General features: G+C 40.1%; 1 protein-coding gene across 1 annotated transcript in view; it reads left to right on the top strand.

Moving 5' to 3' along the window:
• Positions 1-16,839, top strand: part of ANO6 (anoctamin 6) — an 83,363-nt gene that overhangs the window by 19,029 nt on the left and 47,495 nt on the right. Inside the window, exon 2 of the mRNA XM_065679999.1 lies at positions 11,499-11,575. Within this exon, the coding sequence (XP_065536071.1) occupies positions 11,499-11,575 (77 nt within the window). The remainder of the gene's footprint in view (positions 1-11,498; positions 11,576-16,839) is intronic.

Below are 16,839 nucleotides of genomic sequence, written 5' to 3'. Positions count from 1 at the left end.
TATTTTCAATCACTTTTGTACTATCAGCTCTTAACACCATTCTGGGTTTCCGGTTGATGAACTCTCTGTGTTTCATATAAAGTTGTCAAAAAAATGCTCACCAATTACAATTTGGGATTGATTTTTCCCGAAATAAGAGTGTTTCCCAATCTGGCTGTTCCAAGTATCACACCATACTTCTCCAGCTAACTTAGAGGCAGATACCCAGTTCTGCTGGAAAAGTGCTAAGCTTCCCAGCTGTAACAAACACCCTCTGCAGTTAGCTTGAAAACTCAGCTATGGAAAGCTGGCCAAAACATCGCTCAAGTGGCTTGCTCAGCATCACGTGTATTGGATTCCAAGTGGGACATAGGCCACTTCTCCAAGGCCACACACAAATTCTTTGACAATCAGATAATTTTTCTTCATTTCAATCTTCCTACAGTCTCTATATCTTATTCATCTTTTGCAAACACAAGATAAAGGTCTAGACAGAGAAGTTCTCTCTCCTGGCCAAACTGGGAGTCATCCTCATCACAGTCCTGTCTTGTATACAAAAGGAGGCGGGGTCCTGAAGAAAAAAGAATAACAGTTTGGGCTTTAGAATGAAAAATTACTTCCTTTGTTAAAATCCACCAGCATCCACCACCACTTAATGCTAGATCAAGTGGTATCACTGTGTAGCTTTCACCTTTTATGTGGTGGAATCACTTCTGAATGGGAAGACCAGGATCTAATCCCGTCCTTTGTCTTCTTTAAAATAAGCATCGGTGATGACAGTCAGTCTTGAACCAGGACTATTCCAGTGTTTGTGAGTTTGAGTCTGGGGTTTTACTGGTCTGATCACTTGCCAGCTGAGGTAGTAAAACCCCTTGTGTTGCTGAATAATGACATTGCCGAGGACATCAGAGGGGCTACAATCAGCCCAGTCCTTGGTGACCCCCAAGAGAAATGCCCGCAGTGCTTGGCAGTGAGGCAGGAAGCTCCTGTTACCCAGCAGCTGTGGTTTTGGTATGTACTTCTGGACCCGAGTGTTTTGGTTACTCTCAAATTCTGTTTTAGGTGCCTATATCCTTTCTTTAATTCCGTAGACAGACATTCATTGCAGCAATTACATAGCTCAGTGCATGCTTGCTCTGATTTCTAGTTTGGTGTTGAACTTTCTTATCTACAACTATTTACTCTGAACTTGTATTTAGATACATGTATATAAAGTTAATTAACCATAGAGAAAAGCAATGTGCAAACATGCTTATTAGTTGTCTTAAATATGCTGTCTACTTAAGAAGAAAGTGTTTTTATAAACTATTATGCATTTAAAATATTTTGTTAAGCAAGGGAAACATTAACAGTAATTTATTAAATTGATGGATCGATTGATTAATTGACAGATTTGTCCTGGTTACTAAGTGCCATACACTGTGTTTGATATAATTTGGCATTAAAACTGTCAGTCTGCTCGGGCACATTTTTTATACCTCAGCAGGAATTTATCTGTAACTTTATATGTGTTAACACCTTCTGCAAATCTGCCCTAATGCCCTTTGGGTTTTCAGAATTAGCGGCTCTCATCCTCTGACACCTGGATATTTATTTACTGCTAGCACAAAACAGCTGCCTCTTCGTCTGGATCCCTTTTTCATACTTAAACAGATTATTCTAAGTAAAGAAAATTTGGTTTCAGAACCTAGTAGCAAAACTAAAAATCAAAGTTCTCAGTAAGCTGGTGCTGGATTCAGTGACCCAGCAGATCCCGTATGTCTTACGTTCACATTAATGTGACCGAGGTAGTTATTTTTCTTAATCCTAGAAACTAAGACCTTGCATTTTGGCAGCAGGAAGGACAGTGTTTACACTATTGTTAAAAAGGAAAGAAATCAAGTTTATATGTATGAGTGCCTCAGTTTGTGATGATGTGGCATAGGTTGAATCAATCATGAAACAGGCTCATTTGGCAGCCAGTATTACAGCAGTTTTCCACCAGATGCCATATATGGCTAAAACAAAGCAGCCCTTAAGTGAAAAATTAAAGACTCATTTATTGCATCCTTTTAACATATGTAAATTACTTAATAGATTATAAGGTGTATGTGGAGAAGACAGTATGATTCAACCATATTCCAGCCTGAGATTAGTGCCTGAAAAGTTTATCTGTCTGAAGCCTTTTGACTTAATCAGTTTATTCCATTATTTTATAGTCTGACAAAGCTAGCTAGTTATTTGACATGTATGCATTCATGGTAAAACCAAAAAGCATATCAAATATTGTTTAAAATTATAGCAAGTAGGTGTGTTAATACATTCTAAACTCTAAAATTGTTTCTGTGTTTATATATACTGCCTATTGACAGATGAGATTCAAAATAATTCTTCCTGACAGCCGTTTCAGCTGAAGGTGGGTAAATTGTTTGGCTTCAGAAAAAGCATTTAGAATAGTCTAATTAGCAGCTGAGTTTCTGCAGTGATTTACAGTCACCTAGTGTCTGATGTGCAGACTGGATGCAGGCAGGTTGGTTCTGGCGTGCATTGCCGCAGTGAAAAACAGGAGCCAGCATTTGTATTTCAGCAGATTACTCTGAATTCACAGAATTGTAACTAAAATGTCATTAGCCCAGTGTTTGTTTTTGAAACTGAAGCTGGGGCTAGTCCAGGTCTCATTGAAATGATTTAGGATTTTTGCTACGGGTTTTGGGCAAGTGTCCCACTTTGCGCTCCGAACACATAAGAACCATTTGACAGTTTGGGTACTGAACTCCTTAAACTTTACAGCTCAATGCCTCTTAAATATTTAGGCACTGCTATCAGCGAAATAATTTCCATAAAGTCTTATTTCTTGCTCTATAACTGCATACTAATTGCTTTATTGTTTTTGGTGAGCTACCCCGACTCTGAGCTGGCTGTTTCAGGACATGGGGTGTTAGACTAGCAATACCCTGTATTATATTTCCAACTGAATGTTTTCCTGTTTAGGGTTAGTCATGAAAGAGTATTTATTTTTGGAAGGCATACCACATGTTCCCAATCCTTTGTTTGCACAGCTGTAAGAGAAGATAACTTAATGGAAAGAATAGTCTTTCAAACATGAAAGAGTCATCTTCCAAGACAGCCTTTGAGATGCAGCAGCGTCTATAGCTTCTTTTTGGGTATGCTTAGGCATCTGAAATTAAAATCAATGTTTTTCTTATTACGTGGCATAGATTAGGTTTGGGGTTGATAATACCTGCAGATCTGCTCTGTGTGAGTGCACAGAGAATTAAATTTATTGACAGCTTGGAAAGCCATTCTGGCATTACTAATTGTCATCAGTTTTCTCACGTACTGTAAGACTGCAAACTACTATAAGAAGAGAACAAGACTTTCACACAGAAGGCAGCTGTACAGATCTCTTATTAACTATAAATAAGATCTTATGAAGTACAGTTTGTTATAAAAATAATTTGATTTCACTTAAAATACATAACTTTTCAGAAAGTGAAGAATATGGGGTTTAGTAGCACGTATTCTTCAAATAAAGTCTGCAGGTATGAAATAAAACTAATTTAAACACATTCCAATCAAATAACTGAACTCAAAAGAATGACTGCTACTAAACGTTAGCCAGTAGTATCTTGGTGGAATGAGATGAAACCATTTATGATTTGTGATTGTAATGGCTGCCCTTATATGCAAGTGAAGAAAAGATTGTACCCAAGGGAAGAGCTAGTCTGGAACAGCTAGTCTGGAAAAGTAACTTCAACCTAGACAGGCCTTTACCCACCAAAAAGATCCTGATAATATTGTCTCCAGCTAGGAAGGAGCAAGATAAAAATGTTAGACCTGCATTTTGGAAGGATAACCTAAGACATTATTTTCTTAACTCCTTATGTTTATTCATTTACTCTGTGAAGTGAAAGCAGTTAGGTTAATATATCATCCTAGCTAACGAGGATCTGGGGTGGGGGTTGTTTGAAATGGTTTAGGTGATTAAACAAAACTATGTTAATGTGGCTTCATATATAAGGATCAAAACCATCAAGGATATTTCACATTTAATACCGATTTTTAGATTTTTTTTTGTTGTTGTTTTCAACAAAGGAAGTAGCTCAAGTAACCTAATGGCCTTGATTAATTCTGGTTTGGAGCTATGGAGCTCTTTCTTTGATTCACGTATTTATAAAGTAAAATACATATTCTTGCTTTTTCAACTCCTAAATAGTTTCTTAGCTCCGACAATATTCCTATACAATGAACTAAACACATAAAATGAACTGCAACAAAGAAATATTCTACACCAGCAAAAGAGATTGTGGCTGACAAAATCAGTATGTGAGTCCCAACAGTTTCTGTTTCCAGAAACATTCAAATATGAATCACTTCAGATTTGATTGTGCTACATATGACTTGAATAGTTTACATTTAACTGAAAAAGAATTTGTTCTATGATGAGCCCTTAAAATAGGTCATGATCTGTTCTGGTAGGCTTTTTTTACTCATAACTATTAGATTAAATTTTGTTTATACAAAAATGTAATTTACATATTTATAATGTTGATACATATTAATAATACATAATTAACGTATTAATGCATAAAGCCTTATGTAAATGAACAGAAAGGAAAGCAGTTATTTTGTCTAGTCTAAATAGCATCTATTCAAAGTTTTCTTTGTTCATAGCACCAGAGCTTGTAGTCATGTTTATAACAATATCTTCACTTCCTGGGTAAGTGTTAAGATTTGGAAAAGCACAATCTTTACTCAGTAGGAAAACTGCTTTGTATTGTCAGTTCTCGGCCTTTTTGGTGTGCTGGGGCATTTAAAACAGTATGGCATAAATCTGTCCCCTTCTTCCCACACTTTTCTACCCAAAGGCCAAGACAGAATAGTATTTCAGTACCATAATGTTATTATTTTTGGGCCAAGAGGTGAAGAGATGGATGTTCTTAAGGAAGCTGCCATCTACATAAAGTTGCTTTCAGGACAGTGGCTTTACTGCAGTCCCCAGATGGTGTTCAGGGATGACTCTGGATATTTAGACTGATTCACCAGCTAATGATGCTCTCCCCTTGTTATTATTTCTACATTTTTAATACAATGATTGCCATTTCTTCACATGAAACACTGTCTTGGATATGTCAACACTCATCCTTTGTGAGAAGACGAATCTCTCTGAAATACTAGTTTTATTCCAGACAGCAGTAATGTGTTCTTTTATGAAATAAGGTGAAAGTAATTTGACTTGGTTAGGTGATGGGCTTCAGAGTAGTTTTCATTCATTCCAGGACTCAGTTCATATCCAGTATTTTACCTCGTGCCTTCTCATAGCTTCTGAGACACTACCTCAGAGGTGGGGCTTTTTGCTTGGTTGCCTCTCAGGTGTTGTGCGTGATGGCATAGAATCGTAGAAGAGTTACGGTTGGAAAGGACCTCAAGATCATCTAGTTCCAACCCCCCTGCCACAGGCAGGGACACCTCACACTAAACCACACAAGGCTCTGTCCAATGGCCTTGAGCATTGCCAGGGATGGAGCATTCACAACTTCCCTGGGCAACCGATTCCAGTGCCTCACCACCCTAACAGGAAAGAATTTCCTCCTTATATCCAATCTAAACTTCCCCTGTTTAAGTCTGAACCCATTACCGCTTGTCCTGTCACTACAGTCCCTGATGAAGAGTCCATCCCCAGCATCCCTATAGGCCCCCTTCAGGTACTGGAAGGCTGCTCTGAGGTCTCCACACAGCCTTCTCTTCTCCAGGCTGAACAGCCCCAACTTTCTCATCCTATCTTCATACGGGAGGTGCTCCAGTCCCCTGATCATCCTCATGGCCTCCTCTGGACTTGTTCCAGCAGTTCCATGTCCTTTTTATGTTGAGGACACCAGAACTGCACACAATGCTCCAGGTGAGGTCTCAGGAGAGCAGAGTAGAGGGGCAGGATCACCTCCTTCGACCTGCTGGTCACGCTCTTTTTGATGCAGCCCAGGATACGGTTGGCTTTCTGGGCTGCGAGCGCACACTGCAGCCGGCTCATGTCCATTTTCTCATCAACATCTCGATCAACATCTCGAGTGTGCATCTCAAAACCCATCTTCTGCTAGCATGACTGCAGCCTGCTGAGATGGGAAGATAGTACCACAGTGGTGGTCTGTTTCCTGAGGACATGTGTGATGGAGGATCAGCTCTACTTAGAAAGCAGTGTCTGGGCAATGCCCGCCATCTTTGGATCTTCTTGTTTATCCCAGTAGATGGGAACAATCTGACTCCATCCGGTTCTCTGAGTCTCACCACATTAGAACAGATAGACTTTACTATTGACTATTTTTCTGTTCTAATGTGATGATGGGGCTGTCAGACAAACATTTCATTAAATGTGTCTATTCGGATAAAAAATTGCATGTAAATATTTCCAGATACTTCCCAGTTGGTGACGTACTTTCTTACTGTATTAATTTTCTTCACAATCTACTTAAGGTCCAAAAGAATTAAGTGTGTCCAATTGTGTACTTATATTTTTACTTTTCTATATACAGTGAATGTTGTTGTCTAAGGCATGGCTACATGATGGCAGTGCTGTGAGCTTAACAGAGTGGGTTTGAAAATCTCTTCAGTTCTTTGATAAATGCCTGCTGCCCTTTCCTCTCATGCTTTCCACCTGTACTTGCTGTGGGACAGCATTGTGGACAGCCAGGAAATGCAGATGAAGCTGATGTGCCCCAGCACTATGGTTTAGCTTTGCAGCTCGTTTCCTGTAACCATACTGCAATCTTACCTGCTTACGGAGGAGGCGCTCTGTGCAGCAGGCGGGTCGCACTGGGAGGCTGAGCAGATATTCTCAACCACATCAATTTAGGACTTAGGAGAGCACAATATTCTGTTAGTTTATTTTTCACTCTGTAAGACCATGATTTGGGACTCACACTTTTTAAAACACCTGTGACTGACAGGACTCTTACAAAACACTCTGAGGGAAGTGAGAGGTCGTATCTACAGCAAAAGCAGCAATGCCTGGGGACCCCAGACACTGCCTCCTGGCTTTACATTCATGACTGCTCGTAAGGTACCATGCTCAGTGCCAGGGATCATGTCCTTTGCAATGTCTCACAGGTTTGCTGGGGGAAGTGAAGAACCAGGTACTATGATTTTGGTGTTGTAAAACCTTTTTGACTTCTCAGAATAATTCTGTGTCTATTAATTCAGCTTATGTAGGCAATTTACAAGTCTAAAGAGTGCTGCTGCCCTTATTTACCTTTGATTTTTTCCATTAGTGAGGAAATTGATGATAGCCAAGAATTTCTTTGGCATAAGAAGTTTGGCAACGTCAGGCACGTTTGCCAATGTCATTCTTTATAGAGCCAAGCCCAATGGTTTTTTCAAACATCAGTTTATCCAAAACCTTTGTGGTTTTATTGTAATTCATGATTTTTTGAGTAGTGTGTTTCTTTTCACTTCTGGATACTGTTTTTTCCATTCTCAGGCCTCTTAATTAACAGTCTCAAAAAACCTTCTTAATCCCTACTACCTGTGCTCTGGGCAGCTTCTGTTATCTCACTATTCAGGCTCCAGGGAATGGTTTAATCTTTCTTTACATTTATTCCAAAAGCAGAGCAGCAGCCATGCATGTCATTGTGCCCTAGTCACTTACCTCTGCCATAGCAATAGGTAGAGATTGCTAGGAGGAATGTTCATGAAAGCCTTTAAAATTGAATCATTCGGTGGGAAGATCACTGAACTTACAAAACCATTCACTGTCGCTATCAATTAACTAATGAAAAGACTGGATATTTTACACCAGTTCTCAGGGAATTTTGGGACATTTATGCAATCCAGTCAGAAATGCTGGCCAACCTGTGAGAAAGCAACACCAGAGAGAAAGCTCATAAGACGAATCTCTGGTAGTACCAACAGCAGGACTCATCTGCCATGGCCTGGCCCAAAGCGTGGAATATGCACAAGTTATAAAGCAGCAGTGTGGGATTAACATAGACTTCTTGGCACTTGTGTATAGGCATATTTGAGGTAAGGTGTGAAATGTTGACAGTGCAATTCAATGTCCTGGATTGCAGAATGATCTCTGGGCAGCTGATACATCACTGATGTATTGGCAGCTCAGATACAATTGAGGTGTTTTTGTAAAGTAGCACACACAGATTCAGTACTTACAAGTTTTACAAAAACATCTTTTGTTAGGACTAGATCAGAGACCAATGGGTATCACTGAGCAAGAGCTCAAAATTCATTATTACAATTCAAAGGCATTAGATAAAATGTTCTGACAAAAGCATTTGCCAGGATTCACTGAAGATAGAACCTGATGTACTGATCAATTAAAATCAGAGTGTGCCAGCACACATCCAGTAGATTTCTTTGTTCCCTCACGATTTTGCTTTACTTGTCTGGGTGGTAGAACATAAGCATCTACACTTGATATGCTCTGACCCAAAGGTTAACAGGAGTAATAATGTTTCTGAAGAAGAAATAGGTAAGCAGAACTATTATTTTAGGATAAAAACCTAGCACACTGGTCTTTTTTGGACTTAACTATGAGAACACTATGACCAAATTTACACTTTGAGGAAACTCTGGAAAGGACCTCAAAGCTCATCTACGCCATCCTCTTGAGGTCCATGCCAGATTCAATTTGGCCTAGATTGTTTCAGGATATTTAATCTACACTGAAGAATCTTTGATGTTGAAGACCTCACATGGCCTCACCTCCCTTCCCAGGCAGTCTTTTCTACTGGTTTCGCTGCTAGAAAGCTTTTCCTAATGTCCAGCCCCAAACGTTTGTGCTGCAGTTTTCTTTCTTGTCCTCCATACTTAAATTGATCTTACCGTAAGGTTGGAAGGGAGATGGAAGAAATAAATGAGGTGATTTCAGGAGTAGGAAAAGCACTTTGTGTAGGTGCAGCTTTTTCTGGCAAAGCTGGGTTTTTGCAGGTACCATTTTTGTATTTCTGAGAGACCAGAATGGTCGCTTCCATCTAAAAACTGCACAAATTGACACAACTGTCCTTGCAAACCACTGCCAGAAGAAATCTTACCTAAGTACATATTCAGGTAGGGTCAAGGGCTGTATTTTTGCCTTTACACAAACATTAATATGTATTCAATTTAAGTTCAGAGCTAATGTCCCATAAAAAGTGAGAAGGTAAGATACCTTATGCCTAGGTCCTTTCATTGAGCCAATGGCCCAGGGACTGCACTGAGCACTAAAGTAAAAATTTCAAGTGAAAATGTGTTAAGAAGCTAAATATTGATAAAATGATAAAATGTGCATGACACCATGTCATGGGGAAGATACTTTGGACAGAGACACTGAGGCAGAACAAATTGGCTTCATGTATAAAATTCTCCAGAGGATTTTCCTGGCCAGCCCCAGATCCATCAGGATTTGAAAGAGCTGGAGTTATCTTTCCTGCTGTGAATGCCAAGTTTCCCTCTTCTCTTCAGTTCTGGCTGAAGGGATTTCTAGACAGCACTGATGAGGGGTGTGTAGTTACACATCGTAAGGACTTAGCAAGCAGTCTATTTTAACTCATGAGTCTCGTTACTGCATTTCAGTGGCTGGCAGAAGCCTTTGTATCTGTGTCCACATCTACTTGTTCTATATAATGGCACACAGATTTTCAGAGCAAATGTTTATATTTCAAAGCAAGATGCTTATATTTCTCCTGCACTCTGCCCGTTGTATGTGGGCACAAACATTCCTTCTTCTGTGGGCTTTCAGAAGCACTTTTTATCTGGATATCTTTGTGTCCAGATAGAGAATAAAGAATGCCCTAAGGAATGTAGGGTGATGCCCATTACACTGATAGCAAGAACATATATTTGCCCTTCTCACACCAGTGTGAGCTGAACCATTAAAATACAATGGTGCACATATACAGCAATCTTGCGTTAGCTGCTACGGTATATTAATGTTTTCAAGTCTTCAGATTACAGTCTCACCTTGTGACTTTTGTGTGCTGCACTGGTCCGCATTTTCCTGCTCTTGTTTTAAATGCTGGGGAACCTTTCTAAAGACATTTGTGTTTTTGAGAGCTCGCCGGCTTTGATTATTCAACTGGGCCAACCTTCGTGTTATGACTCATATATTTCTGAAGCGATGTTGATGGAAAAATTCATGGACTTGCTTTTGTCTCCTCCCTAGAGCATACACTATCACCATGGTAGAGAGCTGGAAACTGACAGCTCAACATCTGGAACAAAGTCCCTACCAAATTCTATAAAAGAGTATTTAAACCAGAGAATTCAGGTGCACAGAGGCCATGAGAAGATTCTATTGTAAAGAGCACTGGTCTTACGCTCTGTTTTGAAGTGTTTTGACACATCTTCAGCTGGTGTAAATGAGCATCATCAGTGAAAAACAGCTTCTTAAATATTCTTGAGAATTTGGCTACATATCAATTAAGTATTTAAGACAAAACAAAACAGGCGTATTAGTTATGTTTGTCCTGGCATTGCATCTAATGGGTGTTTAACTATATTAAGAGTACTGTAGATTAGATTATTTTACAGTTTGGGCATTTTCTATTAGTGTTACAGTATTTTTGGATAAATTGAGGCTATCCTTTCCAGACAACACAGGCATTTAGGTACCACTGATATCCATGACCCTTTCCTCAGTGGAAGATAGTCTTAGCTGAGACACCTCTCAATTTTAAGGGTCTAAAAATAACACACGGATGTTATCTGAGTTCTTAAGAGACAAAAGTATCTGTTAAGAAACTAAAACCAGTACCTAGCAGCAATTGTAGAGCAATATCTAGCAACAATTGTAGAGCTTCTGTAACTTATTTCCAGCAGCCTTATTAGGATGAATTTGAGTGTTATTCAGTGGTTGATCTGATGGCCAGTTTTCCCAGTGTGCTTGATAATTGCACCATGGAGTAGTATACTTCACAAGATCATTTTTATTTTATGCAGTATTTTCAGGGACCCAATTCAGTTTGCACGTTGTTCATTTTTAACAGGTATTGGGGAAATGTGTGAGGAGTAACTGGGGAATCAGTACACATTGAACTCATCGGTGTGTTATAAGGTCATGTGAAAATCATTCCTCTTACAGAGTGAAGGTAACAGAATCATTGCCTGTATCACATCTATTCCAGGATTTCTAAAGAATTCCCTGGTACTGTTATTTGTTATTGCCTGACAAGTGTGGTCAGCATAAGCAAGGGCTATCTGTGCTGGTGGAGCCAGTTCTGGTAATTCATTGAAAGATAAACATAACTACTGCTGGAGCATGGATAGAGTTTGTGGAACACCAGTTAACGCGTACTAGCAAAGGGATGATTCACACCACTGTAGCTTGGTCAGGATGCTCTTCTAGCATTAACTTGTCATCCTAGTGAAATTTGGCCACCTTGCTACCTGCTGCTTGTACCTAACTGAAGTGTGAGAAACAAGCATTCTGTTTCTACACTACTAAATAAGCACAATAAAATGGCTTCTCCCCAAACCAGTAATAAAATTAATAATAATAAAAAAAACCCTACCGCACAAAATGCTAAAATGTTTTTATTATTTATGTTTCTTTTCAGTCTTGGAACTGAACAAGGTGATTATTCCCACTTATGGAACTGTGCCGGATCAGCAAAACCTTCATGCTCCTGAATGGGTGGGTGCTTCTTTTACTATAACTATCTGTAATATTTTCTCATACAGATATGCAGCAAGCAGTACATACATCACATGCAGTTCATCTGTGTGACTGAATCTGAGTTGCTGTATTTCTGTTTCCCTAAAGGTACCTAAAGTCATTGGCTCAGATGCAAAAGATCAGATTGACACAGGCACTGGACTCAATTAAAAGTGACCAATATATATTCACCATAAACTGATGCACAAACACACACCCGCTTCCTCTCTTTTTATGATTTTGTACATGCATGCATAGGATTACTGTGTGTGTATATAAGGATAAATAGTTATAAACACACCTTATGTATATACATGTAAATACACACACACTGTGGATTAATACATACCCAGGAATTAGTTGTCTAACCTGTGAGCTCAGGATTCATATCTACAGAAAGCTTGGAGACACCAAAAAATTCCTTACTTTAATCAGAGACTGAAAGGGGCAAGAAGAAAAAAAGACCTGGAGGTATCCATTCCCTTTATTCAAAGTTCAGGCTCCCCAGCTCACCTAATGTTTTCTGCAGCTAACAGGCTTCTGGCTCTAGCTCAAGATATCCTGCCTCAGATCTCACTTTATCTCTAAAGAATGGCCAGTTGACCCCAACAAGCCCTGCCATGGCTTTGCCAACCTGATGCCCAGCTGGCATACTTTTTTCCCCTAGAATGGTACCAGTGTGGTCTGCATTTGCACAAGGAGATAGCGATTAGCCTGGATTAAAAAGGGTGTATATTTATCCTAAAGCTAATGGAGCAACTAGGTGCTCCTGGAATCTCTACTAGGTGCTCCTGGAATGACAGCCTGCTACATTGCTGCTGGTTATCCCTTTAGCTTGCAAAGAGGTGGTTTCCTGAGACTGTGGAGGTCCAGGTCCTGCTGACTTCTCTGCCTATAAGAAAATGCACTGTTTTCTTTGTATACTGACAGAACATATAATACAATGAATAATGAGCTAAAAAGTTAAAAGATGTAAATCAAGCATTCAAATTCAGGGGTTTAATTAAGCTTGCCCTGTCTTTAATGTAGATATTATGATTGGAGCTGTTTAGATAATTTATTTTTCAGCCTGGCCACCAAACTGAAAGCTATTTTTGATTCATATAAAATTGAACGGGGAAACAGACTCATAAAAGAAAGAGACAAAGCATTTCCATGTGGCAGTGCATTTTGAAAGCAGTGTAAATGATGGGATTCAGTCTTTATTGCACTGAGATACCCCAGAGTCTTGGGGAGCTGCTCTAGCAGCTTAGCTGGCAAACTACTTGTCATACTTATGTGTCAATGAGGTTTGTTCCTGTTTCTGCTATAGGAAACAAATATCCAAAGTACAAGGAAATGAGTTTCTTTCTGGAGCCGGATACCCTCGCCTCCCCTGCCACAGTGTTTTGCAGCAGGGTGGTTTTCATTTGAAACTGCTTAGGTGTCTGGAAAAAAATTAACCAATTTTTGGAATATGAGGTGGAACCAAGGGCTTCCATTTCCCAACTGACTGCCCTGACCAGGACGTTATAAAAATCCTTCTTAGACTCTCCTTGTGATTCAGTTAGTTTAATTTTTCTTATGTATTTCAATGAAGTGAAATGGCATCAAAACAGCTGCACTGTCATATACCTTGTGGTCAGGACAGTCTCCTCCAAACAGTCTTGTTAGAATTTATTTCTACTGAAAATCAACTGTCAAAATCAAGTTTTATTTTTGGTTACTTATGTTTACCAGCAGCTGTAATTTCTGCTCGGTTTTAGCAGCATCTATTCTGCACTGTTCCTTCCTTGTCAGGTCCTCTTTGTCAGCCACTGGACAGTTTCAGTGGTTGGAGGGGCCAGAAAGATGAAATTGAGAATAAAATTGAGATCTACTGAGCCTGTCTGTGAAGTGGCTGAGTGTTAATTGTAGCTAGAAATGGAAATGGAAGGTGAATAGGAAGCCTAATCATAAAAGATTGAATAAAAGGGAGGTACTGCGCCTGTTTTCTAAACTTAGAGTATGCTTTGCAGCTGGAAGTTTGATTTGATTTTACAAGTTGTCCTGGAGTAGTCAAAACTGAGAGGATTATTGGCTAATAAAACCAGTCCTGTTCTTGTAGTGCTGTCTCTAAGAAGAGGACCATATGCTAAGTTTGCACCAATATCCTTACCTTATTTAGCACACGACTGGGATATTAATCTCCAAAAGGCTCAAATTCTGTGAGGATGTTGTTTGTAGTACTTCGGTAAGCTGGAAATGTGGCAAGATGTTGCAGGGAAAGAATGAAAGGCTCTTATGACTCAGGAAACTGAGTTTGGTCCTAAATAATTGGATTTTATCCCTGTTTCTGTTCTGAGGTTTCTGTGCCAGTCCTGCAAAATCCTATCCATCTTCTTATTTCCTGCGGGTCAGAGGGGAGCATCTGCGGCCCTGTTTGTATTAGTTCAAAATAGTCACATGCAGGCATGAAAATGAGCGTGTTGCTCTTTGAACAGAGAGAATTGCTGAGCTCCCAGGAAAGATGTCACTGTCTTGGTGTCTCAACCTGGAGCTCCAAATTTAGCAGACAGTCAACAGGTTTTGGCATTGATCTTTAGAAGCCTTACAACATGATCACTGCTCAAATGAGGGTTATACTGTTACTTTTCTCCTGGGAGATCTTGTAAAATTAAATTTCTCAACATTTATAGAACATTGGGATTCTATGAGGAGAGTACCACAGGCACAGTCAGAAGGAAATCCCTATTTTAGGGGTTCAGGTTATTTAGATGAGGTGTAACAAGAAAAAAAAAAAAAAGACATTGAATAAAGAAGACAATAAGGAATATTCCAGAACTGCTACAAGGAGTGTAGAAGTATGGCTTGTGGTTGTGCAATTAAGTCATGTATCATAAACAGCACACACAAGGAAGATTAAACTGCATAGACAGCATTAATTCAAGCCTTTCACAGCTCTCATGTTGCATTATACAGTCTTATCTACTTATGGGTAGATAGTTTGAATTTGGATGTAACTGTAAGATTTCTTTTGAGAGTCAATATCTGCAGAGGGAAGGATAACTTCAAATTGTCTATTACTGCTGCCCCTCAAATACAATTTCTGCAGTGAGAAGGCTTCGGGGAAGTCCAAAAGAGGGAATTTCCCAGCTTTTGCATCCCAAGAAAGAAGGGAGGTGCTGAAAAGCAGGTTTCCAGCAGAATACTGTCTTCACCTTTCCTTAAAAGTAAGGCCTTTGGTCTCTCTCTGATGAGGAGTGACTGGAATTCATCTGCAGCCAGCAGCGACCTGGCGCTCAGACAGGAAGTCAAGTGGGTGTCTGGTCCAAACTTAGCTCAGGGGACAAGGCATCCCGATGCCTGGCCGGTTACCAACCGCTTTCTGCTGACAGAAATGTGTGACTGTAATGATGCCCCGTATTTTTCTACTTTGCCTTTAGTCTCGGTTTATTTCACTTTGTTACCTCACAAAAAGTTCTTTGCATGTTGAGGAAATGAAGGAAAAACCCAACCCCACCTTCTTTTGATTAAGTGCTTGCTAATAACCTCATTGTTGCTTTTAGAACTAAACCAGTTCTCTGTTGGTATTAGCAAACATGAGTCACAAGGAAAAATGTTAAAGGCACAACAGTTTTATGGCCCCAGGGAGACAGACCAACATTAGTATGTGATACGCAAATAAACTTGTATCATCCAGGTTTTCTATATTATATGTATATATATATATCTTACATCTTCCAGAAGTAAATGCTTGTGTTGGTCTTCATGTCATAAAGGTGTCCCTATTGGTCACTCAGAACATAAAGCAATAAAAGATCTTGTTACATAGCTGTAATAGCAAGAATAACTAATATTCTGTAACACTTTCTACAGTTGATCTCCAAGCACTTTACAAATAGTTGTGTCTCATGATCTCCTGGTAATATAATTTATTCCTTCTTATTTGCATGATTTGAAGTTTCCTGAGGCCTGTAGAGAAAAATAACTGTGCTCCTGAACAGACACTGCAATTTTCACCTACGTAAAACCCACAACTGAAGTATAACCTGCTGGTCCCCAGCAGGAGGATTTTTTGCAGGTGCCTGTCAGCAGAGGAGATGTTACACAGGCTCTGCTCCACTTTCTTGTTCCCCAGTACTGATTTATTCCCTGGCACGCTGCAGCAAGCTGTTTTGAAGCATATCTGAAAATTATGTGAGGTTGCAGACAAGTAGTTTATCCCTCCAGTAATGATTACATTTGGTGCTATTGACAGTCACACCAAAGGCTCATGCGGACAAAATAAATCACTTCTTTCCTCCTTCCAGTTAGAAAAGTCATTCCTGTAGAGTCTCTTGTTATTTAAAAGAAATCAGCTTACAATGCTGTGCTTGTTCAGGGTGTAGTAAACAATAAATAACTGCAATTCCTGTGCACATATTTTTCTTCTTGCTTTCCTCTGTGCTGCCCTTCCCACCATTATCCCTACTGAATGTTCAACAGTATGATGCCCAGAACAATGTGGAAAAGTGCAGACAGGTTTCTTTGTAATGCCACCATTTTAACTCCCCTGGCATGGAGCATCACTGTTACTGAAGGGAGCTCTCCGCTAGCATGGTCTTCTTTCATCTGCTGCTGCAGGCATCACATGTAGCCATGACTACAGGAACAGTCTCAAGAGTAAGACATGGCAACTCCCCTTAGATACCAGCATGCAGAGGAGCACACGGTAGTCTCCCTCCTGAGGAGCTCTGAGTCAAGGGGCTGAGGGTGGGTTTCATGACGTGGTCACTTGAAGCCAAACCAGTTACCTCAGCCTTTACAGCACTGTGTGGAGGGGCAAGCATGTATCTTCATGTCCCACTTGTCCCTTCTCCAAGTGCCACTCTGTCCCAGAAGCTGGGAGACCGGATGCTGTTTAGCATTGACTTCTTGTGCTGGATTAGCAAAGAACACAGGAAACTCCTTATTCCTTTTCCATGGTGGCCACAGAGGACCACAGTCGGGGATGATGAGGAGGTGGCGTGTACATGTGATTGCATCAGTGCAGCACTTCCCAACAGCATCAGGATCCCACCAGCTGTGTGTACATCCTTTGGCAGTGAGGACCCAAGCAATGGGTCTGTAAAACAAGGCATTTGGTGCTGAAGAGCCAGTGCCCGCATTATACACATTTCTGGGCTTTTTGTTACTACTGGCTACCTCCAGTCTCATTCCTTGGAGTGAAGACCCACCTATGCTTACCTGGTCTGATCCTGCTCTGAACTAAAACACAGGTACACCCACATGAACATGGCCTC

This window comes from Lathamus discolor, chromosome 1 (assembly GCF_037157495.1).
Source record: "Lathamus discolor isolate bLatDis1 chromosome 1, bLatDis1.hap1, whole genome shotgun sequence".
NCBI lineage: Eukaryota > Metazoa > Chordata > Aves > Psittaciformes > Psittacidae > Lathamus > Lathamus discolor.
This window is presented reverse-complemented; position numbering and strand designations above follow the sequence as displayed.